Source organism: Brachyhypopomus gauderio, chromosome 1, assembly GCF_052324685.1.
Source record: "Brachyhypopomus gauderio isolate BG-103 chromosome 1, BGAUD_0.2, whole genome shotgun sequence".
NCBI lineage: Eukaryota > Metazoa > Chordata > Actinopteri > Gymnotiformes > Hypopomidae > Brachyhypopomus > Brachyhypopomus gauderio.
The window spans coordinates 35,934,722-35,962,042 of NC_135211.1; the positions used below are offsets into that span (position 1 = coordinate 35,934,722).

General features: G+C 40.9%; 2 protein-coding genes across 3 annotated transcripts; both read right to left on the bottom strand.

Moving 5' to 3' along the window:
- Positions 1-1,437: 1,437 nt before the first annotated feature.
- Positions 1,438-5,803, bottom strand: rhoh (ras homolog family member H). Its single transcript, XM_077012417.1, has 2 exons — positions 5,607-5,803; positions 1,438-4,177 (listed from the first exon to the last, which is right to left on the bottom strand). The coding sequence occupies exon 2, from the start codon at positions 3,845-3,847 to the stop codon at positions 3,260-3,262; it is 588 nt and encodes a 195-aa protein (XP_076868532.1). The 5' UTR covers positions 3,848-4,177; positions 5,607-5,803; the 3' UTR covers positions 1,438-3,259.
- Positions 5,804-6,864: 1,061 nt separating this feature from the next.
- n4bp2 (NEDD4 binding protein 2) lies at positions 6,865-26,959 on the bottom strand. 2 transcript variants are annotated; one of them, XM_077012439.1, is made up of 16 exons: positions 26,542-26,959; positions 23,311-24,199; positions 22,436-22,560; positions 22,189-22,277; positions 21,265-21,341; positions 15,655-15,801; positions 14,777-14,883; positions 11,805-11,890; positions 11,502-11,544; positions 11,188-11,378; positions 10,887-11,011; positions 10,540-10,666; positions 9,725-9,907; positions 8,725-8,893; positions 8,448-8,571; positions 6,865-8,320 (listed from the first exon to the last, which is right to left on the bottom strand). In XM_077012439.1, exons 1-16 carry the CDS (start codon positions 26,801-26,803, stop codon positions 8,275-8,277), a joined length of 2,790 nt encoding a protein of 929 aa, XP_076868554.1. In that variant the 5' UTR covers positions 26,804-26,959; the 3' UTR covers positions 6,865-8,274. The 2 variants fall into 2 exon arrangements, with proteins under 2 accessions (XP_076868554.1, XP_076868544.1); XM_077012429.1 differs by having other exon boundaries at positions 6,866-8,320; positions 12,437-14,883.
- Positions 26,960-27,321: the final 362 nt, after the last annotated feature.

Consider the following 27,321-nt stretch of genomic DNA (forward strand, 5'->3'; position numbering starts at 1 on the left):
TTGTTTCTGAGTTCTATCATTATATGTGAGGCACACATAGCGTGTGGCCGTGTGTGTGTATTGTTTCTGAGTTCTATCATTATGTGTGAGGCACACATAGCGTGTGTCTGTGTGTGTGTATTATGTGTGAGGCACACATAGCGTGTGTCCATGTGTGTATTGTTTCTGAGTTTTATCATGTGTGAGGTACACATAGTGTGTCTGTGTATGTGTATTGTTCTTGAGTTCTGTCATGTGTGAGACACACATAGCGTGTGTCCGTGTTTGTGTATTGTTTGAGTTCTATCATGTGAGGCACACATAGCGTGTCTGTGTGTGTGTATTGTTTCTGAGTTCTATCATGTGTGAGGTACACATAGCGCGTGTACATGTGTGTATTGTTTCTGAGTTCTATCATTTGTGAGGCACACATAGTGTGTGTCCATATGTGTATTGTTTCTGAGTCCTATCATGTGTGAGGCAAACACAGCGTGTGTCCGTGTGTGTGTGTGTCACATGTAGTGGTTCAGAGAGCTGTGAGGGAGTACAGAGCTCCTGATGGGAAGTGGTTTTGGGGTTTGGGCCTCTTCTGTTCCCCAAAAGCACATGCCTACTTTAAGCTTCCATCTCCATAAACCACATCATATATGTTCATGTGTAATGCAGCTTAACTTTCTCATAAAATCTTATACTGCATATGTCACGTTATCATCATCGTACACTGTGTATGTCAGATTACCACCTTAACACATTGCAGCATACTGCTAGCTCTAGATTTTTTGCGATTTTTAAGATTTTTTTGTACATGTGGTGTGCTTGCTTGCAACATTGCCAAAACTTAGTGGTGCAGAATTGAGAAGCATTTGAACCAGACAGTTGTCTAAGCATCACTGCGTTGAATGTGTCCACATTCATGTGCCCTCGGTTGTCATAATAATTGTCAACATGTTCACATACACACATGAGCACACAGAGCAACTGCCTGGATGGTTAAATATATAAAATTCCCCCATGATAGACTTCAAATGTGTAAACATAGGCTTTCTCCAGTCTCTCAGCATACACACGTTCACATACACATGCATGCTCACACATATTTTCAGTCTAGTTTTCCTGGTTTAAAACTAATGCACTAATAAAAAAAATAGCATCATAAAAGGGTCGTGAGTGATCACCACATCTTTTAACTTGCCCCCCACTCCATAACACAGACCACCCCCCTCCCCCAACGTTACGTGGCCGTACTGTTGACTAAACGTGTTATTTAGATTAACTACAACATCACACACCATGCCACAGTGAACATGTGTGCACAACTCACCTCATAACTAACACGAAGAAGTAATTTTATGTGTATCTGGTACAATGACATCAGATGCATATATATCCGATGCTGTTAGAATTTTGTTGCATGGAGATTCAACATCTGAAAAGGCAAAGCAAATTATTATGCAGTTTTCTTTTTTAGTTTATTCATCACACCTCTTCCACATTTATTACACAGTTCAACTGAAGGATCAGAAGACCAATAAAGGTTTAGAAGATCAGTTTACAATGATGTCTGAAACACACAAAAAGTCAGGGATTTTATGTGTCAACATTTTCTTCAGAAGCGTGTTAGTGTGGTGTTTGCAACTGCCGTTAGTAGTAACACATATTTACAAAACTAAAAAGGCTTTAAATGACACATGCAACATTTGCTTTTTAACTGTGGGTCTGTTACTGAAACTTTTAAAACCAAGTAATATCTTTGTAAATGATAAAAAAAAGAAAAATTCTAACCGCATGTGTTATCATTTTTCATATCAAAAGAACCCATGTGTCTTCATTGTTACAGCTCCACTTCATTCCACTTTAGCATTGATATTAACTCTATAATTGAGGAACAAATTTAACCAGAGTGCACATCACTCCTTTCTGCTGTAGCTAAAAATCAGAATCATAGGCGTAAATGACGCGTTTACCCACCACATGTCCTCTGAAAATATTTCATGTAACAGCTTGCTGTTGAAGACTCAAAATAAATACAAATTCATTGTACCATATAATATTTTCAGCCTTAGCACTGGCACATGTATTGTTCAATGCTGAAACTTCACAAACATGACAATAAAACGATATCTGAAGCTCTTTGTGTTCCCAGTGCCAATTTCGTTTCATAGAACATGTGGGCCTAAGGACTTAATTAATGCCTGAGGACTTAATTAACACATGATGACTTAATTACATGGAACATCAGGCAGAAATTGAATGTGTGAAAGGCAGAATTGAATGTGCTATCTTGAAGGTTTGAAAAAGGACAGGAACTTTGTGGCCCAAATGACAACTAGAAATAACTTTTAAAAAGGCTATAAATGTGTACATGTCTTGAACATATACAGAATCTTTCTATATTAGATGGCTTCTGCATTTTTTCTGCAGTTGAATGGCTTCTGCATCTATACACCTGTTTCTTCAAAAACTGCAAATGGCGGCTAGTGTAAGGTCCTTTTTGGTAAATCATTGAGCTTTTAAAACCTTGAATACCTCACAGGGAGGCGAACAGTTCAGTCCAGTCAATTGTTCACAATATGTTCTCAAGCATACCATGCTCATTTTGTAGGCTCTTGACACGTATCACACAATACTAGTGTCCGCCGGAGGGACCAGAGAAGGAGTCTTGATTTTTTTGCAACGTTAGAGGACAAAATAAATAAATATTAGTCTTTGTTGTGCTCTTTTAAATTTATTATTTTGTTTATCATTACTTTGGTAATTTTTTAAACACTTATAATCGATTTTATTTAACACCTTTTGGACATTTAGAAACTGAATTAAGCTTAGAAGTCACTAAGTAAAAAATATATATTTTGTGTAAAATTTTTAATTTGTAAGAGGGTGATATTGCGAACGTATTAATCACAACCACTGGCCCATTTTAGAATGACATTATGTGCACTGAATTATCTACATGCACTGCGCAAATAGCGTAAAAAAGTTTTAAAGTTACGTACTCTTCAAAGCTGTTTTACGTTGGTTTCAAAGGGAATTAAAACTGTACGTTTTACCAAAACACTTAACATAACAAATAAGATGCAATCTCTAAGAACAAAACAAATAAGTCCAACATGCTTTACAACTCACTACAATCCTACTGAACTACTGTTATGGAATCAGACTGAAATAAATAGACAACATGTATATACATGCATGTATATTGACAACATGTCTTGACTGAGGGTTTGATGCAGTATGTGAATGGTCAGGAGTGTGTGGTTGAGCTGCATGTCAAATGCAGACCTCAGGACACATGACACGGGTTGAGGTGAAAGAGGCGTCGCCGTTTGCGCTTGCGCTCCTGATGGACGGCCGCACGCACGGCGCACTCAAACACCTGCTGCACACCGCGGTTGCTAAGCGCCGAGCACTCCAGGTAGCCCTTGGCGCGGATCTCCTGGGCCACGCGTTTGCCCTCGGTGGCAGGAGTGCAGTTGGCGCGGTACGGGCCCATCTCCCGGTGGTCCGTCTGGGTGGCCACCACCAGGACAGGTACGTGCGGAAGGTGCTCGCGCACCTCGGCGATCCACTTGTGGCGGATGCTGGTCAGCGTGGACGGGTTGGCCACCGAGTAGCAGAGCAGCACCACGTCGGCCTGCTGGTAGGACATGGGGCGTATCTGACGGAAGGTGTCGTTGCCCGCCGTGTCCCACAAGCCCAGGCTGATTTGGATCCCGTCCATGAACACGTCCACGCCCGTGTTCTCGTACACGGTGGGCCGGTAGCTGTCGGGGAAGGTCTCGGAGGTGAAGCGTACCAGGAGAGCCGTCTTGCCCACCGCACAGTCGCCCACCAGCACGCACTTCACGGACGTCTCGGGCAACCCGTTCATCGCAGCCTCCTGAAACGCTCGCTGTCCACGTCAAACGATCCTCAGGGGAGGGGGGGAGGTGTAGAGGTCATCGTTGGGTTTATGGGACTTATGCCACAAGAATACCAAAACTATGTTAACTCCCAAGTGATTTGGCAACAAGAATCTTTACAAAAGAAATGTTATTTCCCAGTGTGATTTTCAAAGCACACCATATGTAGTCCAGTCAGGTGGGCATTGCAAATGGTGATGGGTTTTCACAGGAACGTAATCCTGCAGTGAAGCAGTGGGTTCCTCTCATTGGTTCTTCTCGTAGACCAGCATCCAAGAGTTTCTTACTGCACTGCTGCTCTGTATTAATGACACCAAGAGAGACAGACAATATAAATAGGCAGGACAGGCAGTCAAGAAATCAAATGTAATCAAAAGTCAAAGCACTTTGGAACAAAACTCAGTGCTGTCCTTGAGGCACCAGGGGTGCCAGGTTTTCTTTCAAACCTTATATAGTTAACAGTAAAGATACAACCATGGACAGCTGTAAAGGTACAACTTTAGGACCATTCACAGACAGCAATAAACATGACTCTCGGATCATACGATCATACACAAAGAAGAGTAAGCGTATGACTTCAGGACCATACACAGACAGAAATGTATGATTTTTAGGGTCATAATAGCATTGAACTGGCACAGAACCGTGGTGGGTTGTAGTCCTCTGGTATGAAGTTTTCTCTTTGTTCTGGTTTTCTCTTTGTCCTTTTGTCCAAGAATCAAACATTTTCATCAAAAGCTTTCAGAGGCTCGTGAATTCTGGGCCAATACATATAAGACCTCAAATGAGAAATGTCTGGAATTTCTTATTTCAATATATTATAATTATTTAGAATCTTTATTATTATATATGTATGTAATTTGATGGGATAAAAGAAAAACTGTATTATTATCAACTGCAATGCATTAAGAACATTAACAAATTACCATTCCCGGAAGTAACTTTATTCGTAAGTACAAAATTTAGGTTTTTGAAAAATTATTATTTCAGCTCTGGATGCTTATTGGTGATCAAAGTACCTTTGTGAATATGAACACGTAATTTAACCAGAATATTTATGTTTAAGAAAATGTATTACCAAACAGTAATATACACAAGCAAGAAAATTTATGAAATCTTGCCATTTATTTTATAAAGTAATTTTTTCATAAGTAACTCATGTAATCACGGACAGCATTCAGTAGGATGTCGTCTTTCTGAGATCTGATTTTAATACAGCTTAGTGTGTTTGTGTGTGTAAGAGTACATACATTGCTAACGGATGCTATTCGGCATACGCCTTTTTCATTTCAGTCCCCTTAGTGATATAAAATTTTAACTATTTTAAATAAATATAAATAAGAAGTAACTATTTTCAAAAATTTGTTTTGTAAATCTGCAGACAGTAAATGTTTGTCAGTAAAACTGATATATTCCTAAAATGTTCTGTTTCATAAAAACTTGTTTATGTAAACCTAGGAAAGAAATATATTTCACAGGAAATCTAGTAAAAGAAAACTTTGAAATCAGTTGTACCTCTTAAAATGTTTTTGTGTGTTCTTAATATTTGTATTTATGCTTATATAATTTGTGCACATTTGATCCTTTTTTGTAACACTCATAACAGGCCTCTATAGATCCTCTATTGATCAGCCGCAACAAAAAGGGGGAATTAGCTGAAATGAACAGAAAATGCAATCATTTAACATTTCTTATAATAAATTAATTAAAGAAAACAAAGTTACTCACAAATTTTGACCTTTTCAGTTTTCACCTTTTCCGATGTGACATGTTCAAACCTGTTATCTTTGTTTTCTTAGTTCTAACCAAACTTTCTCTAATGGAAGATCTCTCTAAATGCACTCAAATGAGTAGTTCATAAAAATGTCCTTCGGTTTTGTGATTATTTTGAGCTTCTTGAGCAGAGCTGAACAGATGTCTCGTCCTCGGCTACAGGGAAGTGAAACAACACAGGCACTTCCCCTCATTTAGATACCTCCCTGCATCCGCTGTGAGTGTGTGTGTGTGTGTGTGTCTTTGGGGGGAGCATGACGTATATGATCTGTAAGCATTTGTGTACATGCTCATGGTACATGATCTGATTAATCGTACCAACACTAATTCAGTTGCGTGGTTGTATGCCTGATTAGTTTGTGAAAAGGAAACAATAGTTTGCATTACGTTTATTGTAGGGAACATAAGCTGATGCTGTATCCCAAGGCAACGGTGCTTGGCAACTGTGCAAGAAGCTCTTTGCCTTCTGTAGACCATGATCATCAATCAAACTACAATGTCTGGATAAAACAAAACTAAATGATTAACATGACGGAAAAATAAATCCTATATACATCAATATACGTAACTTTGACTTGTAGAATAAGGCTATAATAATGAAGTGTGTTAAATATTAGTTAAAAATTGCATACATTCAATAAAAGGTAATCACCACTATAAATTAAGATGATGAACTGTATAATATATATATTATATATGTATAATAAACATTCTATCAAAATATCTGAAAGGGACTGCATGAAAGGTTCAGGATAGTTGGGGAGGCTGACACCTATTCCACATTCCCCCAATATCGTAGGTGAAGAAATGCTCACCTGTCACTCCCTAGTGGATTAAAGTGGCACTACATCCATTTAATTCAGATAGTATTTTACCTCATGGAGAAACTTGACCTTTGCGACTTCAGATGGAATGTGAGACAAAAAGCTGCTGAGTTCTATTTTCCCCCACCAACGTTTTCTGAAGCGTACTGTAGATGACAAGACTAAAATATATATAAATAATCTCTCAGGTCTATGACCTGTTTTCTGCAAACTTTCATTAAGCCGGATCCAAAATTGCCATGTCAGGTAAGTAAGCATTGAAACACTTTTTACAGTTCTATGGACAGGGAAACTGGTCCATGACATCAGTCCAGGCATGGACTAGATCCACTGACTTACAGTTAATGCTAAGAACAATACTGCATATCTTTTTTATTTGTTAATAAAAAATAACATTACAAAAAATACTTTACATTTAAAATATGCAAATATACAAATCAAGGTACCATTTTTCTCAAGAGTTAAAAACAAAGTAACAATGTTGTTCAGCATAGCAGCTTTAACATATCAATACAAAAAGTGTAGCATTGAAGGCTTTAACATTATATATATGTACAATCAAATGTATACAAAGATAAAACATTCTGATGTGTAAATGTTCATACTGGGCCAAATATTAAACATAACTCATACACGCACTCACGCGCACTCACACACGTGTGCCCTCACACACACTCACACACGTGAGCCCTCACACACTCACTCATATTCAAATGCACTCACGTGTGCCCTCAAACGCACTCATGCACCCTCACACGTGCGCCCTCGCATGCACTCACGCGCTGTCACACGTGCACCCTCACACGCACTCGCACACGTGCGCCCTCACACATGCTCACACACCTGTGCCCTCACACATGTGCACCCTCACGTGGGCCCTCGCACATGTGCACCCTCAAGCGCACTCACACACGTGCGCCCTCACACACGTGCGCCTCTTTTCTGTACAGCCTCTTACAGTGATCAGTACCTGCAGGGTGGTTTTCTGGTCTCATATCAAGCACCTAATGCGTTTAATCTGGTGTGTCAGGAAAACCCCAGAGAGAGCTGAGCAAAATACCATTGCTTGACAATCAAAGAAAACATGACACAAGTCATCCTCCATTTTTAAAAGGCCAAGTGTTTTCCAAATATGAACTTTTGAGAGTATTTAAATAAGCATAACATAACTAAATACCTGATATACTTAATATAACTTGATGTTCCAGTCCAGTATTAGACTGGCATTAGGCATTACGGTGTTCAACTCTTCAATGCTCAAATAGTATGGTATTAATACAGGAAGTGTTCATTCAAAACACCATGTAAATGTTAGAATAGACTGGATTTCATTTTTCTCTTGCATAACTGCTCACGGACATTCATTAGTATTAATACACCCATAAAATCAGTTTCACATATGTATTCCACAAATGCAAATTACTTTTTTAAATACATGAAGAATACAAAAAAAAATTGAATTAAAACATGCAAGTATCTAAATATATACGATATATCTTCATTAGTCATCACTACTTTAAATATATATTTGGTAAACATATTCCAGTAATATATACAAAAGTGACATTTACAGATGTGATACATACACTGGTATGCTGGCAGGTGAATGAAACCTTAGTGGTGATCATGAATACTGAAGGATATTTACTTGGGGGGGGGGAGAGAGAGAGAGAGAGAGAGAGAGAGAGAGAGAGAGAATGTATGAAAAATAGGTCATGTGGAAAAGGATGAGAGGACAGTTCAACGTTTGTGCAGGGAGACAAAGTCCTGGTTTATCACAAGAGCAGCGGACAACTGGTTCAGTGCAAAGTGACAAGTATGAGTCCAACCTTGGGTTCAGAATACCTGAGAGAGAGAGAGAGAGAGAGAAAGAAAGAGAGAGAGAGCGAGAGAGAGCAGGGCTGTGAACTCGACTTCATTCAGACGTAAACAGGTCAGCACGCATGTCGGCAGGCAGTCGCAGGGCACACACCTGTAGTGCTGGCTCTGGAGGTAGTCGAGAACGGCAGGCCTGATGCGAGCCACGCCCCCCTGGCTGCGATTGCCTCTTCCTGTGATGACTGACAGCTGTGGGCGGCACAAACCCTGCTGCCACTCTAACAGGAAACAGAAACCCGGTTATACAGCTCGCCGCTACAGCAATCAAAACACGCCCAGAACTCAAAACTGCATCTCCTTTATAATACACATGGCCATCAACACGGAGAACACGGTTTGAGCAGTGTTGAGTGTGCGTGTGTTTCAGGTACCTGAGGTCTTGTCAGTAAGAACCTGCTGCAGGTGCTGGAGGGCTTCATCCACATGCAACCCGTGGAGATCCAGAACGTTCTGCGGCAGCAGCGTGGCGTTCACACGCTCAAATATCTGCACTGCCGCGCGATGATGCGCCTCCCGCATCTTCTGTCCATGTAAGCGTCCCTGCAAACAAACACACACACACACACACACAATACATGTTTTAAGCTATATAGCAAACGTCTGCATTAGTCTTACTAGGCTGTTCATGTCCTCTACAGTATCAAGTGTTGCCTGTATGAGGGTGTGTGTGTGTGTGTGTGTGTGTGTGTGTGTTTAAAGCTTGTGTAAGATAGGAGCTGCCATGTGCTGTACAGAAGTGTGTGTGTGTGTGTTTGTATATTAGACCTGCTAGAAACTAGCCCCTTCCTATATAGTAACGTTTGTGTACAGTATAGTAATGTGTGTACAGTATTGTAACGTGTGTATGGTATCGTAACGTGTGTACAGTATATGTTACAGTGGGGCTTCAGTATAACTACTAATCTGATCTTTTCCTCCATACGTGACAGATTTGTTGTTTGAATGGCAGAGTGAACATGGCAATTTCAATTGAGGTCATAATTTAAGGGATGTTTACTTCAATCTCTCTCAACATTCGTCAAACATCCATGTTGTCAGAACGAAAGAAACCAGTAACAGGAGTTCAGTGGCCGGACAACCAGGCTGCATTTTAATGCACACTCCACTTTGATCACTGTTGTCTATAGCAACTGTTTCTGCTGACTCCATGCTGAACACTGACGTCTGGATGAGGCACGTGAGACAGCTCTGATGAGCGAGGCGGCACGTGAGACAGTTCAGGAACATCACCTGTTCAGACTGATGTCGGACATGGGTCACCTTAAAAAGAACTACAGGCTGAACAAAGCCCATGCATGTATATAGTATACTGATATGTGTGTGTGTGTGTGTGTGTGTGTGTGTGTGTGTGTGTGTGTGTGTGTGTGAGACCTGCTTGGCGTAGAAGCTGGCCACGTCCTTGCGCCCCTGTTTGTGGGCCTCGGCAGCCTTGCTGAAACACTCCTGCTGGCGGTGCCACTGCAGCATGGCTTCTGTGCGGAAGTCCTCGTACTCCGGGTCCTCCGTGTCCTGGAACACCACCACTTCCTGCTCCCAGTCCTTCTGCTTCCACTTCTGGGAACGCAGAACATGAGGGGTCAGTAGGTTCATCTAGATGGGACAGGTACCCAGGAAACACCGAGTGCTCCAGTCCTACTCCCCCGAGGAACCACACTAAGTGGTTTTGAGGACCACATTGAGACCATCACATAACTACCAGGACCTTTATCAGCTAAACAGAAATGATTACAGCTTAAAGTGTGTGTTACAATAAGACAAGGACCAACTGATGCACACCATTTTACCACGTCTTCTGCAGTGTAAATAGCCTTGGGTGTGTGTGTGTGTTCCTACCCTTTCTTTACGAGGTGCTGTGTGTGTGCGCGAGTGTGTGTACTTACACTCTTTACAAGGTGTGCTGTGTGTGTTCCTACTCTCTCTTTACGAGGTGTGCTGTGTGTGTGTGTGTACCTCCACTCTTTACGAGGTGTGCTGTGTGTGTTCCTACCCTCTCTTTACGAGGTGCTGTGTGTGTGTGAGTGTATGTACCTACACTCTTTACGAGGTGTGCTGTGTGTGTTCCTACCCGCTCTTTACAAGGTGCTGTGTGTGTGTGTGTGTGTGTGTGTGTTCCTACCCTCTCTTTATGAGGTGCTGTGAGTGTGTGTACATACACTCTTTACGAGGTGTGCTGTGTGTGTTCCTACCCGCTCTTTACGAGGTGCTCTCTGTGCCTCATTGCGATCAGGGCTGATTTTGGGAGCGACTACGTTTCTGACGGGTCCATCATCCAGCAGTGCATGCAAAAACTGCTCCGTTTGTTCCAGAGAATAACTATAGAAACAGTCCAAAGTCATATATACTGATCCTTTAATAGGTATATCTTATAGATATATTTTTATATGTTACAAATATTAACATATGTTATTTTTCTGGTTTGTAATATTGACAAATTACATGGTAATGTTATACATGCATTAATATATTCACTGCAAAACATCAATCTAACAACCAGATAAGATATTTTCACAGAAAAAAAGTCTCCATCTCTTACTTGTGATCTGTGAAGATGTCCCTGAGGAAATGGCGGTCAATGGTAGGGAACATATCGAAAAGTTGGTTCTCCTTTAATATGGTTGCCCCATCCTTCTTGTCTAAATCCTGCAGACCTAACCTGGACTACACATGCACAAACACAAACACACACAAACACACTTATTACAGTTTAGAACCACTTTTCATTTAGTTTTATTTGTACCTGAATTAATTTTAGAACATTCACCAGTGGCATATGCATAAGGACAGGTGAAGGACAGGTCTTTTGAAAAGAGTTTTCAATGTTTTTGTGTTGTTACCCTCTGCAAGCTGTCCTGCATCACTTGCTCCTCAATCATGATGTCCCTGAGAGACACTCGTGGTTGGGACACGTTCCAGTGGTCCATAAACGGAAAACATTCCTGGACTCCTGACTGACCAATCAGGAATCGAGCAGCAGGGTCCCTCTGGCCAACCGTAGATGTCTGTGGTTCACCCCAGGGGACAGAACCTGGGTGTCCACAGAAACATAAACAGTAGGGGTCATTGGGGAAAAAGAATGTCCTTTTCCATTTATTCATCAATCAAAAGCACATATGCAAATATATACAGAAATTAATGTACACAAACTTACTCTCTTGCAGTAGATATGAAAGGGCCGCTTGTCTATGTTGCTCCTTGAAAAAAGTACATAACACATTCATGATGTAATCAAGCTCCTTTACTGAATTCACTTAAGACATAGTAACACTGTAGTATAGTAACACTGTAGTATAGTAACACAGCTTGCTCTGGCTTGTAATGTTCTCTCTCATGAAACCTCTACATTTATGAGTAGAATATTTTTTTGGGGCACATCTTTAATCTCTTAGATGTTGATTGGTCAAGCGCATGTAAGTCAGTAGAGTGTAAACAGAGTGGCAGGTGTATATTAAACCTGGATTGTTTCCTTCCATTTTTGGTGCAGCAGTTTGGCAAAGTTAAGGTCCATCAGCACTGAGCAATCTTCTGGTGAAAACTCACCTGCAGACACAGATCGAAGCTTTCAAAAATAACACTTTTGTTTTAAGGGAAGCCAATTTTTATATAGTCAATATTCATTACTGGATGAGAGTGTTTTGGCTTTAAACTTCCAAGAACATTAGGATTGAGATGAAAAAAAATGAATACAAAAGTTGCAATTGAATTTCTTAGGGTGTACACTCATATCAGGGAAATCATGATGGAAATCTTTCTATACAGTTCTCCCATTTTAGGAAATCAAAACTCACTGAAAGATTAGATGCTCAACTAACGACATTCCAAACTCAATAACTGTTTCAAATCCAATAAATAAAGTTATTTCCATCACAGACTGTTTACAGATTGCAGTGTGCTCACTTTTTTTTATATGTGCATGTGCACATATACAGATGTATAAAATGTTTTCAGGTCTAGTTTGTTGCTTTAAGGTTTACAGACCTGGAGTATGTAGATCTACCCAATATCTCTAACCAATTTACCCCATGACTTTGTTTTCCAATACATGATTTAGAGTATGGAGATGTTTGTACATTTTGGATTGATTACCTGGGGAGATACCCACAGGTCCAAAAAGCTCAGTGAGCTGCAAAGCAAGTTCTGTGGGTAGCTTTAACTCCAGCATTTTAATGTCCATAGATCCAGTTCTCCCCTGACCCCTTTCTCTTTTATTTCTCTCGTCCTCTTTCCTGTGTTCCATCTCTTCGAGCATGGCCAGAAGTGACTCTGTTGACTCTGAGTCCGTTAAGGCACATGTTTCTTCTTTTGTCTCTTTACCTTCCTCTTCTCTCTCTTTTCCTACATCTACACACTCTGCTAGTTCTCTATCCAGATTCGGATCAAAAAGACCACTTTTTGAGACTGATGTCACTTCCTCTTGTTGGGCCAGCTGGCTTTCTGTCTTTGCCTCTGCAGAATCAAACAGAAGGATATCTTGTTGTCTTCTGGACTCCACCACAGATTGATGTGGATGGGTTACAATGGAGGTTTTGGACATGCTCTGAAGTACATCAACTGCCTCATCTTGAACTTGCCCTTTAAGATGATTCTCTAAATTTGTGCCTCCATCTCCTGATGCTTGGCCAAGATCACTCTGCTCACTGTTTTCATGTTCTCCAGCCACAGGGCTTGAACTACAGTCAATGCTTGTGGCTAGAACTACAATCTCTCCGCCTGTGGATTCATTGCTAGCCCAATTAATTGCAGAGTCTGCCAAGGGCTCTATTTTTGACTCAGCCAACCGCCCTGTTACCTGACAATCCTTAGTGACCTCAGCCAGAGGGTCCAAGCCATCTTCCTCATCATGTTTATAAAACTGTTCACCTGAATCCAGCAGCAAGTTAATGGTCCACTCCATGTCCAGGTGACATTTTTCATACAGATCCTCCAATGTCTCCATGGAGACATGCTTAAAATGGTGGCTGAGTATTTCCAGACTGTGCTGTTTGAAGGGTAATTCTCTCAGGTCATTCTCCTCCACTTGTGATCCTTTCTCATGACATACACGGTACGGCACCTCCTGTTGGCCAGAGCTGCTTACGTTGTTAGTTTCTGGCACAAAATTTAAAGGGTTTCCCTCTAAAACCACTATGCCCCTGGAATAGGTGTCTGGCTCAGGACATTTCTGGTGGTTGATTCTCCACAGCAGGGAAAAGATCTGAGGGTCTGTCTGTGACGAACAGGTCTGCAATGTTGATCGAGACTCCGGTGGAGGCGTCATGATGGGTAACTGTGGCAAAGGGACCGGAGAGCCTGCAGATATGTTGGCAGAGGTTGGGCATTGGTTAGTAAATGTAAGGGCTAGTCGGAAGGACTTTCCGGGCCTGCGACAGTGTCCTCTCCATCTCTCCTGGCTGGCCTCAGCATTATGATCCGTTATACCTCCCGAGCAAAGTGTTGTATCAGCAGTAAGGCCTGGCTTATCTTTCTCCTCCGAACCCATGTTGTCTGCTCCTATCCCACTATTTATTGGAGTCTCTAAGACTGTATTGGCTTTTTTGCTGTCTTTGTTCGAATGGCCATCCTGGGCTGTTTCAGGGTCTTTGGCTGGGCTTGGAGGGTGAGTACAATCTTTTTCAGGATCAGTGGATTTTCCAGATTTCCAGTCAAGAACACAGTCAGGGAGTACAGAGTGGCCTTCTATCCCTGGGTCCTGCTTGTCCTCATTGAAGGTTGGAGAGTCCTGATTTATTTCTTGGCGAAGGTGGTTGTCACCTCTTTGAAGAAGATCTAGAAACTTCTGAAACTCTGTTTTGTTGGTGCTCACACAGTCAGAATGCTCTACCAACCTATCATAAGGGTTACTGGTATCTCCTGCAACGTTAGAGTTTTCCAGGGTTTGAACTGGGTTTTTCAATGTCTGAGTCACTGACTTTCGTTCACGTTGCATACGCTGTTCCAGGCTGTTAGTTGGCCAGTCTCCCACAAAGTCTAGTAGTTCTGGTTTTAATTCAACACTACCAAGAATGCAATCCTCCTTAGCATCATTATCCGGTTGGACTTGCTTTTCTGAGCAGTCACCAAGTTCAGAGGTCAGAGGCTGTTGACTGGTAGCAACTCTGTCAACAGCCTGCAAATCTGCAAATCTGTTGTGGTCTCTCTCTCTCCTTACCCGCTGGCCAATGGACGTTGAGAAGGCCACAGGCTGTTCGATGACCTTCTCTTTCAACATGCCAGGGTCTTCATTTATGTCTTTATTTAGGTCATAACTCTGAGAAAGTGAAACACATGCATCTAGCTCCCAATCCAAATCCGCTCCATCGAACAGCTCAACCTGCGGCATTCCAACTTGTTCAGTAAAATTGTTCAGGTAGGATTCTTCGAGTTCTTTGGAATTGTGCGGCCCAGTCTGTGCGCCCATGTTCACTGAGCTGAGACTGCATTTCTCACCAACCGAGGAAACATCGGGCAGGGAAGATGAGAGGTGGGCAGCAGGTTCAACAAACCCAGGGTCACCTACGAGGTCAGGACGGCATAGGCCTGCCAGTAAAAGCTTCCTGTGAAAAATAAATAATTTAATGAGGAAGACTGTTACAGAAAGAAATAAACACGGGTTCACATACAATCCAGCCCTTAAGTATTTCGACATTTGCTGCTTGGGAAATTCTCCAGCTGACTGGGTGCAGAAACTAATTGGTGTAGAATGTAAACTTTCTATTTTGACGGTCCCACATCCTTACTGGATAAATAATTTACATTTACAATTTTTGGCAGACTCTCCTATACAGAGCAATATAATATTTATATCAGTATGACAGCATATGTGCTTCCTGTAAATTGTGACCTTGGTGTTGCATTTTGCTCCAACTGTTCTATCAGATCACCAAGAGGAGCCCTAAACTGGATGAGCATTATACTAGAATTATAGCCTTTTTAATACATGGCTTTCAATTTTAGGAGATCGTCATTAATTGTATACATTAATAGCCTAGCCTGTGCCAGGTCTACTGCAATCATCTGGTGAAATATAAAATAGCATGTATTTTGTATTTTATGCGGTTGTCAACAGTGCTGACGGACCGCATGTTATTGATTTTATGATTTTAGGCCGGTGGGCTGGACTTTGGACATGCCTGACTTAATAGATCACTTAATGCCCTGGAATTGATAGTACCTTTGCAGTTTCATCACAATCATCGTTTCATTTCAAATCCAATATGCTATAATACCAAGTCATACTAAACACATGTAATGCTGTTTGATAATGAACTGAACTGTATACATGTACTTTATCATGACTCATGTACTGCAGGTCCAGATGCACTCACTGCGCTGGGTCTGTTTGAGGCACATCCCCACTACAGACGGCTGTTACTTTGGGCTGTGAAGACATGATATTGTGGACGGAGACATGACGGTCCTGGTGCTCCAGCATTCTTCTAATCTTCTCTTTTGTTACTCCATGTTTAGAACGCCTAAAAAAGAAATATATATAAACAGTATATATATATATATATATATATATATACACACACATATACAGATTGACCTAAACTTACCTTCATTATTTATAGTACTATTTAGAGTATTATAATATTATTTATAGTATACAATAGTGTTTAAATATTGGTTATTCAAAATCCACAGGTGCATGTTCGGTTTTTTTACTTTTCCAATCATGTAAACATTTAGTCATGTAACTGACTACAGAACATCATATTTGTTGTTGGGACCCAGACGGTCCTATATCCTTTGACAAAGTTTAAAAGCAAAATATTTAACCATCAGCACAACACTTTGCTAAAATTATTAATTTCCCTGTGCCCATGTGGGGCAGTCATGGCCTGGCAGTTAGGGAACTGGTCTTGTGACCGGAGGGTCATGGGTTCAATTCCCAGACCTGAGGCCATGACTGAGGTGCCCTTGAGCAAGTCACCTAACCCCAACTGCTCCCCGGGCGCCGGGCTAGGGCTGCCCACCGCTCTGGGCACGTGTGATCCACAGCCCCCTAGTAATCACTAGTGTGTGTGTGTGTGTGTGTTCTGACTGCACAGATGGGTTAAAAGCGGAGGACAAATTTCGATTGGGGTGTAAAAATCACAATTGACAAAATATGGCACATTTACATTCCAAAAACACCACATATCATTGCAAAATATTATATTACATAAAAAATGTATTTTGTATAAAATGCAACAAAACTTGTAAATCTTCCACAGTAGTATATGCATCTTACAGCACAGGAAGGTGTGCTGTTTTCAGCGTCTACGCTGCCCCTCGCACACCTAACCACCAGGGGTCCCCTTCACCTCAGATCTGATTGGCTAATGTACCTAACCTGTTTGTCCTCACTCACACACTACATAGACTCAGGAAGCCTTCACAACATTGCAAAAGTATTGCCAACAACTCAGGTAGCATACCAAGCCATTAATATCCTCATGTTGGTTCCTCACTTTGCTTTGTATATTATCCCCTTTAGCCTCTAGCTCCTTAGTGCTCTGCGTTAAAGCAGCCGTGCACCTGGATCCTGTCTCTGTGTCCGTCATGAGTGTGACACAGTTCTAGGTTACTTTGACATAAATGTTGTGTTAAAGAAATATGGCACGTTGTGTTCTGCACTCTGTACTTGTGACATAAGCTCCATTTCACCAGAATTAATAGTACATGTGGAGGTAGTAATTGTAAATGTAATTTTACCACACTATGTCCCATTTTTATGCACTTTTCACCCAGGATTAATCTTGATAAAATGACAGATTATAATGAGATTATAATATGAACACTATAATTGCTTATAATAACAAAAACATTGTGTTATAAACATAAGCAGGCTACAAAGACCACAAGTACAGTGCGTCAGGAAAGTACTCGTCACTTTTTCAACATTTTATGTTACAGACCTATTCAAAAATGGAAATTGAAATCTGAAAATTCTACACACAATAACACATTATCACAAAGTGATATGTGTACATAAGTATATGTACATAAGTATTCACATTTTCCATGACATTGAAAATTGAACTCGGGTGCCTCCTGTTTCCATTCAGTTGTTTGACCACCTGTGGTAAATCCAGTTGATTCAACATGTTTTGGAAAGGCACACACCTGTCTTCACAAGTTTCCATATTTGATATTACATGTCAAAGCAAAAACCAAGCCATGAACTTCAAGGAATTGTCTGTAGACCACTGACACATGATTGTATTGAGGAAGGGTTTGTATCTGGGGAAGGGTACAGAAAAAAAATAGTGCAGCATTTAACGTCTACAGTGGCCTCAATCATCCATATATGTTAGAAGTTTGTAACCACCAGGACTCTTCCTAGAGCTGACTGCCCAGTCAATCTCAGTGATCTGAGGAGAATTGCTCTGTGGAGACAGGAGAGCCTTCCAGGACAACCATTTCTTCAGTACTCCACCAATCAGGCCTGTATTGTAGAATGGCCAGACGTAAGCCTCAGTAAAGGCAGAAGACAGCCTGTTTGCAGTTTGCCAAAAGGCACCTGAAGGACACAAAGACCATGAGAAACAAACTTCTCTGGTCTGATGAAACAAAGATTGAACTCTTTGGCCTGAATGCCGAGAATCATCTCTGGAGGAAACCAGGCACCACTCATCACCTGAATAATACCATCCCCAGAGGTCGTGACAGCATCATGCTGTGGGGCTGTTTTTTGGCAGCAGGAACTGGGGAACTAGAACTGGTCAAGGAAGAAAATGCAGCCATGTACAGAGAAATCCTTGAAGAAATCCTCCTCCAGAGCAGCGCGGCCCCAGACTGAGGCGAAGGTACATCTTCCAACTGAACAACAACCCTAAGCACATAGCCAAGATGACAAAGGAGTGGTTTCGGGACAACTCCGTTCTTGAGTTGCCAAATCAGAGCCCAGACTTGAACCCCATTGAACATCTCTCTGGAGAGATCTGAAAATGGCAATGATGGTCCCCATCAAACCTGAAAGAGCTTGAGAAGTTTATTTTTTTTTCTTTTTCAAAGAATGGGAGAATTGGCCAAAAACAGGTGTGTCAAACATGTAGCATCATACTCAAAAAGACTTAAGGCTGTACATGTGACTTTATGTAGAAAACAATACAAACAAACTTTTGTCACAATGGGGTGAAATTATGAGGGAAATTTTTTTTATCCATTTTGCAATGAGGCCGTAACATAAAATATGGAAAACGTGAAGCACTGTGAATACATTCCGGATGCACTGTAGTAGATTCAGCTAAAACTACAAGGAATGCCTTACCTAGCAAATTGCCTTTGATAAGTAAATTATTCCTTGATCTATTCCATGCTTGAGAAGAAGAGGAGCTCCAATACACTAATCATCCCACAGGGCATTATGAAATATTCTCAGACACTGCAATTCAGACAGTTTAAAATAACCTGAGGGCTTGTGTAGGCTTTATAGTATCTTTACCTACAGTGCCTTGCAAAAGTATTCACCCCCCTTGGATTTTTCCCTATTTTACTACATTACAACCTGTATGTATTGTTTTTTTAATCTGAATTGAATGTGATGCATCTGCACAAAATAGTCTATGTTTTAGAAGTGAAATGAGGAAAAAATATATGTATATAAAGAATATGAAAATAAAAAACGGAAAATTGGCAAGTGCATATGTATTCACCCCCTTTGTTATGAAGCCCCTAAAAAGTTCTGGTGCAACCAATTACCTTCAGAAGTCACATACTTAGTGAAATGAAGGCCACCTGTGTGCAATCTAAGTGTCACATGATCTGTCAGTATATACACACCTTTTCTGAAAGGCCCCAGAGGCTGCAACACCATTAAGCCAGCCAAACAACACCATGAAGACCAAGGAGCTCTCCAAGCAAGTCAGGGATAAAGTTGTAGAGAAGTATAAGTCAGGGTTGGGTTATAAAAAAATATCCAAATCTCTGATGATCCCCCGGAGCACCATCATCAAATGGAAAGAACATGGTACCACAACAAACCTGCCAAGAGAGGGCCGCCCACCAAAACTCTCAGCCCGGTCAAGGAGGGCATTAATCAGAGAGGCAGCACAGAGACCAAAGGTAACCCTGAAGGAGCTGCAGAGTTCCCAAGCAGAGACTGGGAGTATCTGTCCATATGACCACAATAAGCCGTACACTCCATAGAGCTGGGCTTTATGGAAGAGTGGCCAGAAAAAAACCTTTACTTACAGGCAAAAATAGGAAGGCTCGTTTCGAGTTTGCAAAAAGGCATGTGGGAGACTCCCAAACTGTATGGAGGAAGGTACTGTGGTCAGATGAAACCAAAATTGAACTTTTTGGCCACCAAGGAAAACGCTATGTCTGGTGCAAACACAACACATCTCATCACCCCAAGAACACCATCCCCACAGTGAAACATGGTGGTGGAAGCATCATGCTGTGGGGATGTTTTTCAGCAGCAGGGACTGGAAAACTGGTCCGAGTTGAGGGGAAGATGAATGGTGCTAAATACAGGGATATTCTTGAGCAAAACCTGTTTACGTCTGTCAGTGATTTGAGACTAGGGCGGAGATTTACCTTCCAACAGGACAATGACCCAAAGCATACTGCTAAAGCAACACTTGAGTGGTTTAAGAGGAAACATGTAAACATATTGGAATGGCCTAGTCAAAGCCCAGACCTTAATCCAATTGAGAATCTGTGGTCAGACTTGAAGATTGCTGTTCACCAACGAAAACCATCTAACTTGAAGGAGCTGGAGCAGTTTTGCCATGAGGAATGGGCAAAAATTCCAGTGGCAAGATGTGGCAAACTCATAGAGACTTATTCAAAGCGACTTGCAGCTGTAATTGCTGTAAAAGGTGGCTCTACAAAGTACTGACTTACGGGGGTGAATAGTTATGCACACTGATGTTTTCAGTTATTTTGTCCTATTTGTTGTTTGCTTCACAATAAAAAAAAATGTTAAATGTTGAAAATTGTAGGCATGGTCTGTAAATTAAATGATGCAGACCCTCAAATATTCCCTTTGAATTCCAGGTTGTGAGGTAACAAAATGTGAAAAATGTAAAGGGGGGTGAATACTTTCGCAAGGCACTGTACATGAGGGCGTGACATCTGTAAAACATGACATGGTGTATTTGGGTGGGACTAAAGTGAGGAACAGAGCTAATAATTTCATTACCCCACGTCCCTACATAAAACTAATCCTGTCCAAATGGGGGGCTTTAGAGACACAGATATGGCTGTTCGAGAGCATATATGAAAGATGACTATATTAAGCGAATGTGAAAGATGACTATATTAAGCAATTGAGTAATTAATTAATTATTTGCTTATTTGTCTGCTAATTTAATTAGCAATGTTACATTTGTTTTTGATGGGGTAGCTTCACCTCATTCAAATGTTTGGTTATATCAAAATGTATGGGTGCCAAGAGACTGCACTTGTAATGCTTGGCATACACTTGATGAAAGTGCAGGAGACCCTATATATGATGCCATTTTTAACACTGTTCCAACCAATGGTTCCGATTCTCAAAAACACTCGGGGAGTAACTAAACAAACCCAAAAGATGACTGCTGCAGTTTCTGCCCTGCTCATTTCTTAGTCTATTCCATTTTGGTATGTTTTACAGCACACATTATACATTTATGCTGTTTCCTCTGTCTTCATAAGTGCAGTTAGTTCGTGATTTAGCTGCCGTGCTCTTCCACTGATGAGCTTTTGGATGGTCTTTCAGCCATGATGTCAACATTACATTCACACCAGAGAATCAGCATTCCCCTACGCTACAGGACGCCGAGTCATAACTACTAAACATGTTTAATATTTACAATTCATAGGGCAGGCCGAATTGGATAATAATATTTAAAAGTGGATAATATTACACTTTAGGTTTTTTTTATATTATTATTTGACTGTGTTCCCTTTGTGGCATAATTGTGGTCTTTGTGCTTCTTTTTTTGTGTTTGCATTTTCCATACTTCTCCAATTCTTTGGGTTTGGTTTTCCACCATGTGTCTGGCTCACGGAACATCACTTTATACTTGTGCTTCAGGGCCTGAGACAAACACAGGTGGTGAACAGTCAGTGCATTGGATTCATTTTTGAGTGCATGTGTGTGTTTGAGAAATCAGTAACAAAACATCTAAATGAAGGGACATACTATACTGCCAAGAACTAAACTGATGAGGGGGTGTAAGGGGTGAGAATTAGTAAATTGATACAGGTACCAGTTAGTTAGAACTGCCCCTTATATGCTTTCAATGCTGTGACTTTGTGGAACAATATTCATGGGATTCATTTATAGAGTCAAACCCTTTTATATACTGCAACAAAGTACGTATGCTTACTGATGATGTCAAAACTTTACATTGACCAAGTCTAAACACATCTTAACAAAGACTCCAAGACCATGACTACACACACATTAAATTACCATGTATGGTAAATGTCAACTAGGACACGTACATTATTACCATAACATTTATTTTCTAAATAAAAGCAAAGAGACTTATTTAAAGTTTAATTTGATTTGGTATATGTAAACATTTGACCCCTAAGAATTCTGATACAGTTAATTAAAGCCAAAAGCTCTAATCAATGCTGGAAAAGATACAGTCCAAATTTACAGTTTGGCTTAAACTACTGGTAGTTTAAACTGCTGGTAGTTCGAAGGCTGTATAGATCCTAATCCTTGTGTACTTGTGTGGTTTTTATATAAATGTATATACATTTGGCAAGCTCATATATTTACAGCTGATGCCAAAAGTTTAGTCACCTAGTCTAAAGACCTTTAAGCTAAATTCAGTCAACTCCACATGCATTATGTTACCAAAATGTAATGCCTTTTATATATATAGATAAATAAATCATGCAGGAAAAAGGGTCCTTAAAGTAGGGCTTACCATAGCAACATATGGCTTCATCTCCCAGCACTGCAAGTTGGTGTTGTCTATAATTATAGGTGTATATCCATTCTCAAGAGCTTCTCTTGCTGAAACCAAACGACAATCAATGTTATTCATAGAATTCATTATTAGTCATCTTGAACGTTGCTGAGACATGGGCTCAAGCAGGGAACTATTTCAAGACTTGCCCAACTTCATTGTTAAATCAGCATTTTAAGGTATTTTTAAAGCCTGTGCTGCTTACCTCTTCGATGATTCCATGCATGAGCCTCTCCTAGCAAGTCTGGATTGTAATGATACACCCCATTTTGGATAAAGTACTCATCTGTACTCAACACCACCCCACCCAGATTTTGTTCCAACATTGCACTATAGAGCAAGAGATTTAGAATTAGTATATACACATGCATAGTAAGGCTGCATTGTATTCTTATTGTTGGAGCAGATTCACAGTAAATATAAACCTCATATTGTACAGGACTGTGTTGAAGGTTGTGAAGAACATGTGGAAAGACATTTTGTGGGGAACCCAAAGACTTGTTATAGTTCTAGTAAGGCTAGGAATATGTGGTTTATGTCTTCCCTGGACTTCCCAGGAGTATAACTATAAATGGTATAAGAGTCTAAGATAGTGTGTGATATACATCTGAATATGTATTAGAAAAAAGAAAGGCCAGTGGTTTAATGTATTAGGCTTGGGCCATGCTTGTGTGTTCAAGTCACCATGGACTACATGCACATTATGTACAACATATGGAAACAGGGAACCCATAACCAAATAATGCTTGAGGGGATGGAGCCCAAAGCACCAATAGGGTTTGTGGGTGGTATACATTTTTAAGGGCTTTCCCAAAGTTTGAAGACAATGCTAAACCAATTGGGTTTAAGAAAAAACGCTATTTAATGTGATTGGATGTTTTCAGTGCCTAGACTAGGATAATAATTATTTAATTATTTAAATTTAACCTATAGGTGAACCACAATTTTAAGCCTGAGAAATTTTCATTTTTCATGTTTTGGGGATGGGAAATATTCCACCCTTCTCAATCTACTCATTAGGCACATACATAAATTGATGTTGTACTATAGAACATAACCCAAATTATGACTAATTTTTACCTGGCAAGTGTGGTTTTGCCCGATCCGGGAGCACCTCTGAGCAGCACCAATACCTGACCATCCAATCTGAGTGGACTCTGAAGTGGGAGGGTCCATGACTTGGGAACAGTGGCTGATGGCTTCAGGGGAGCCTGACTGAAGGGCCTGGGAGCCAACCACTGTGCAGCAGAGAACGTGCTCCAAGGATTAGAAGCTTTCATGACAGGAGTGATGAAAGTCGGCTCTTCCGCTTGAGGCTGGAACTCTGGAGCCTGAATGTTCCAAATCGTAGCTGGGGTGTGTAGGCCCTCAGAACGTGGGACAGCTGACGTTATTTCTGTCGTGTTCATAAATTGGTCAGGTCTGCGATATGCCTTAAAGGCAGAAGGCCTCAGACCATCTGACTCGGGATCCTCTGTCAAGTGACTAAAGTCGACAGAGACATCGCTCTCTTGGGGCAAAGATGCAGCACAGAAACTAAGTTCCTTTATTGGGGAGGGGCCTCCACTGGCCCCATTTTGATTATCCATGTCTAAATGCTCAAATACTGATGAGGTTGGATGACCAGTAAGGATGTTCTGTGTAGGAAGAGTGGAGGGAAAGACCGACTGAGATGGAAGAGACAAGGAAGAGAGAGGAACGGAGAGTGATGAAGGCCGGTCACTCGGCTGACTTTGTAGTGATGTTAAATTCTCCAGTTCCTGATCGATCAGAGAATCAAGCTCTTCTGTGAGACATGCTGCTTCTGAGGCTGAGGAACTCTCTGATGTTACCATGGCAGGTTCTGTCTTAGGGGTGCGTGGATCGAGGAGAGCAGCAGCCAACTCAAAGCCTGAGAGCGGAGAAGGAGGCTTGGTCTTGCCTTCAGCAGCATCAGACAACTCCAGAAGAGCATCCATCGCATTCTCCACTAGGAGAGAAACATTACTTCAGTGAGGAGGGGAAAGGTTATGAGAGAAAAACCTTATGCACAAGCAAAATTACCCAACATTTTAAACTTTCATTAAAACGTGAATTTAACCACAAAGTGCAATTTTCTCACTTTACATTTTGACCACCATGGGGGTTAGTGTGCATGGCAGCCTCTCTGCTAGCTAACTTAGTCATGAGCTAACACCGGGTAACAGATTAAACTGCAGACTCTTAAGTTATCAGGTAATCTATTACTATTGGATGAGTTATTCCTTTTTCAAGCTGTTTTCTAAAATTGTATTTGCCAGTGCCGTTTCCAGGTTAATTTATGAATAAACATTAGAATTTAACCTGAAGTTAGCTAAATAGCTACATTAGCTAGGAAAGAGTTAGCCAGTGAGACATTTGGCTGTATGTTTAGACAGTGGTGCCAGCAGGCTTAAATGTTTTGCAAATAAAACTGCCCTTTACAACATTTAATTGCAAAGATACATATCTGAGAATTATTGAAACAAATGTAAGCTATTTGAAAGACTGAAGAAATGTTAGGATTAATCATTTTAAACACCCTCATAAAAAAACAAAATGGCCAAGAGAAATATTTTAGCCACATGATTGTGTGTGAACCCTCCATTTACTTTTATAAAAGTAGCCTTGAAGCACATTCATATTTTATACACCCTCTCTTATCTCGGGTTGATAATAGGTAGCAGTCCAAACAATACAGCAGTACAGAGGAAATGAGCTAGAAGTACACAAAAAACATTTGTTAAACAAAAAAAACAAGTCAAAGATGAACATATTTATATAGCAATTTTTACAACCTACCGGTACTTATAATGTACAAAAAATGAATAATGTACAAAAAAAAGCTTTTTTTTTGGACGCTGTTAACAATAATCTCTGTCTATAGGGCCCTATAGCAGTCATCAGCCTAAAACTAGAAAAGAAGTCAGAAATGCACTTGGCAAATCAAACAGCTATAATATAATACTTAAACCTTGAGTATTTTAGGAACATAAGTTCCCTAAATTTCTTTGTATACTCTCTAATGTTTAGGTTATGTGACAACATGCTGGCACATTTAATCTTTCTGGTACATTAAATTTTTCATTTTTTGTTACAGTGAGACAAGGCTGTAAATTGATTTGTATGTCAGAACTTTGTCATGTTAAGTATCCTTTTTTTGGTGAGGATTTTCAGGACATTATCACAGCATCATATCAGCATGGCAAAATCACGGCACCTTCTAGAAGACTTTACTGAGCATGTTCTGTGTAGGGGATCAACAGTGAGTCCCAGCTTTACTGAGCATGCTCTGTGTAGCAGATCAACAGTGAGTCCCAACTTTACTGCATTTGTGATTTAACCCATTATCCAGTCTTTCACAGATATCTGTTGCATGTCCATTGGTTAGACTGCAAAATATGCTTCAAGTGCACCGATAAGTATAAAGCAGAAAATGAATCAGTTTCTGAGTGGATCCTTTTAAATGTGGCAGCTACTATTTTGGACAACACAACTTGGCCACAGCAGGCCAATGCAAGGCAGTGTCAAGTCCATTTGTTTTCTTTGTTGGAGATCACCTTTAGCTCATCAAAGATTATTTTTCTTAATAATAAACAAAACATGTTAAGCCTAATAGATTTAGTTTCATTCGATTTTAAGTCCATTATTCTTGCACTGATTTGATTGCAACCGAGACTGCATTATTACTAATATTATTAAAGTATTAAATGAAAATTTATTTCAGAGTGATACAAATATTTAGAGAACAATATGTTACGCGAATAGGAATGTCAAACAAATATTCTGACTAAAAACGGGTCAGTTAACTGACTGACACTGGACACTAATGTCCAGGGAGCACAAGAATATAAGATTCCCACAACCCAGATGGGACATTGTGGGAACACGCTAACTTGTCATTACAGGGCCGTTTAAAGTTATGGACATTCAATTCTTGGTAAAAATGCTCAGTAAAAACTGCAACGCAACTATTACAACTACAAAAATGTTACAATTACAAACGCATCTGTTCTGAACATGCAGTTGCTTAAATGCACGTCTGGCCAGTTAACACGAGCAGTATCAACTAAATGTGCAACTGCCATGAAATGTTTGGACACCCTGCCTCGTTTGCTGCTAGGCCAGCATTTATTCAGCTAACGCTGGCAAACCAAGTAGAGAAACGTCAAGCGTCAACAAAGTATATAGTATAGACATATGGCTGCTGTGCGAGCCAAACTGCCTCCTACTAACTCCATCTAGTAACACAACAAACGACACGTGTTTATGTAGTATATATTATGTTAGCCAGCCACCAAAGACGAGCCTTACCTTTAAAATCGGCCTCGGAAAGCACAATGTAAATAACCACAGGGTCCAAGTGCGAAAACATCTCTTGCATGCATTTCACAATGTCGTCTTTGCCTGTAAGGCTGGCCGTGCTGGAAGTGGCGAGCACAGGTCCCCGGTTCCCCCGACCCCGAGGGTCTACCCAGGCGGAACTACCCCCGTTCGCCCTTTGAGCGCTCCGGTGCTCGCCTGTCTGCGCGGAAACTCTGTTTGGACTGTGTCCATTTTTCTTTTTCTTTGGCATTGCTGCTCACTTCGGTTTCCACTGCCGACACGTTTTTTTAGTGAAACATAACTACGAAACCAATGTTAGTGTTTTGAGTAAGCTTGGTAGTAAAAAAAACCCCTTCCGACCTTTTTTTTCCCAGAAGGCCGAGACGGCCCAGCTCTTACAGCACAACTAGTGGGTGAATGAGGCATGACCGCACACACTGACAAGAGGGGAGGAACATGTATTTTATTTTAGTGAAAATTATCAATAACATAACAGTTTAAAACCATCACCACAGCGCGTCTGTTCAAAGATTCTTGTTATCAAAGGTTTTGTTTTGTTGGACGTATTTCTACCTGGCCTCACCGTTCGGGGTTTAGGTAATGTAAAGTTTCCTCTCTCCCGCTCTTTGGCCACCGTGCTGCGATGCCGCGTTCAGACCGACTGCGGGCGCTGTGTCTCCAGTTTTCACGCACTGCTATACCGCGCTCAGACCGACGGGGGGCGCTGTGTATCCAGTTGTCACGCACTGCGATACCGCGCTCAGACCG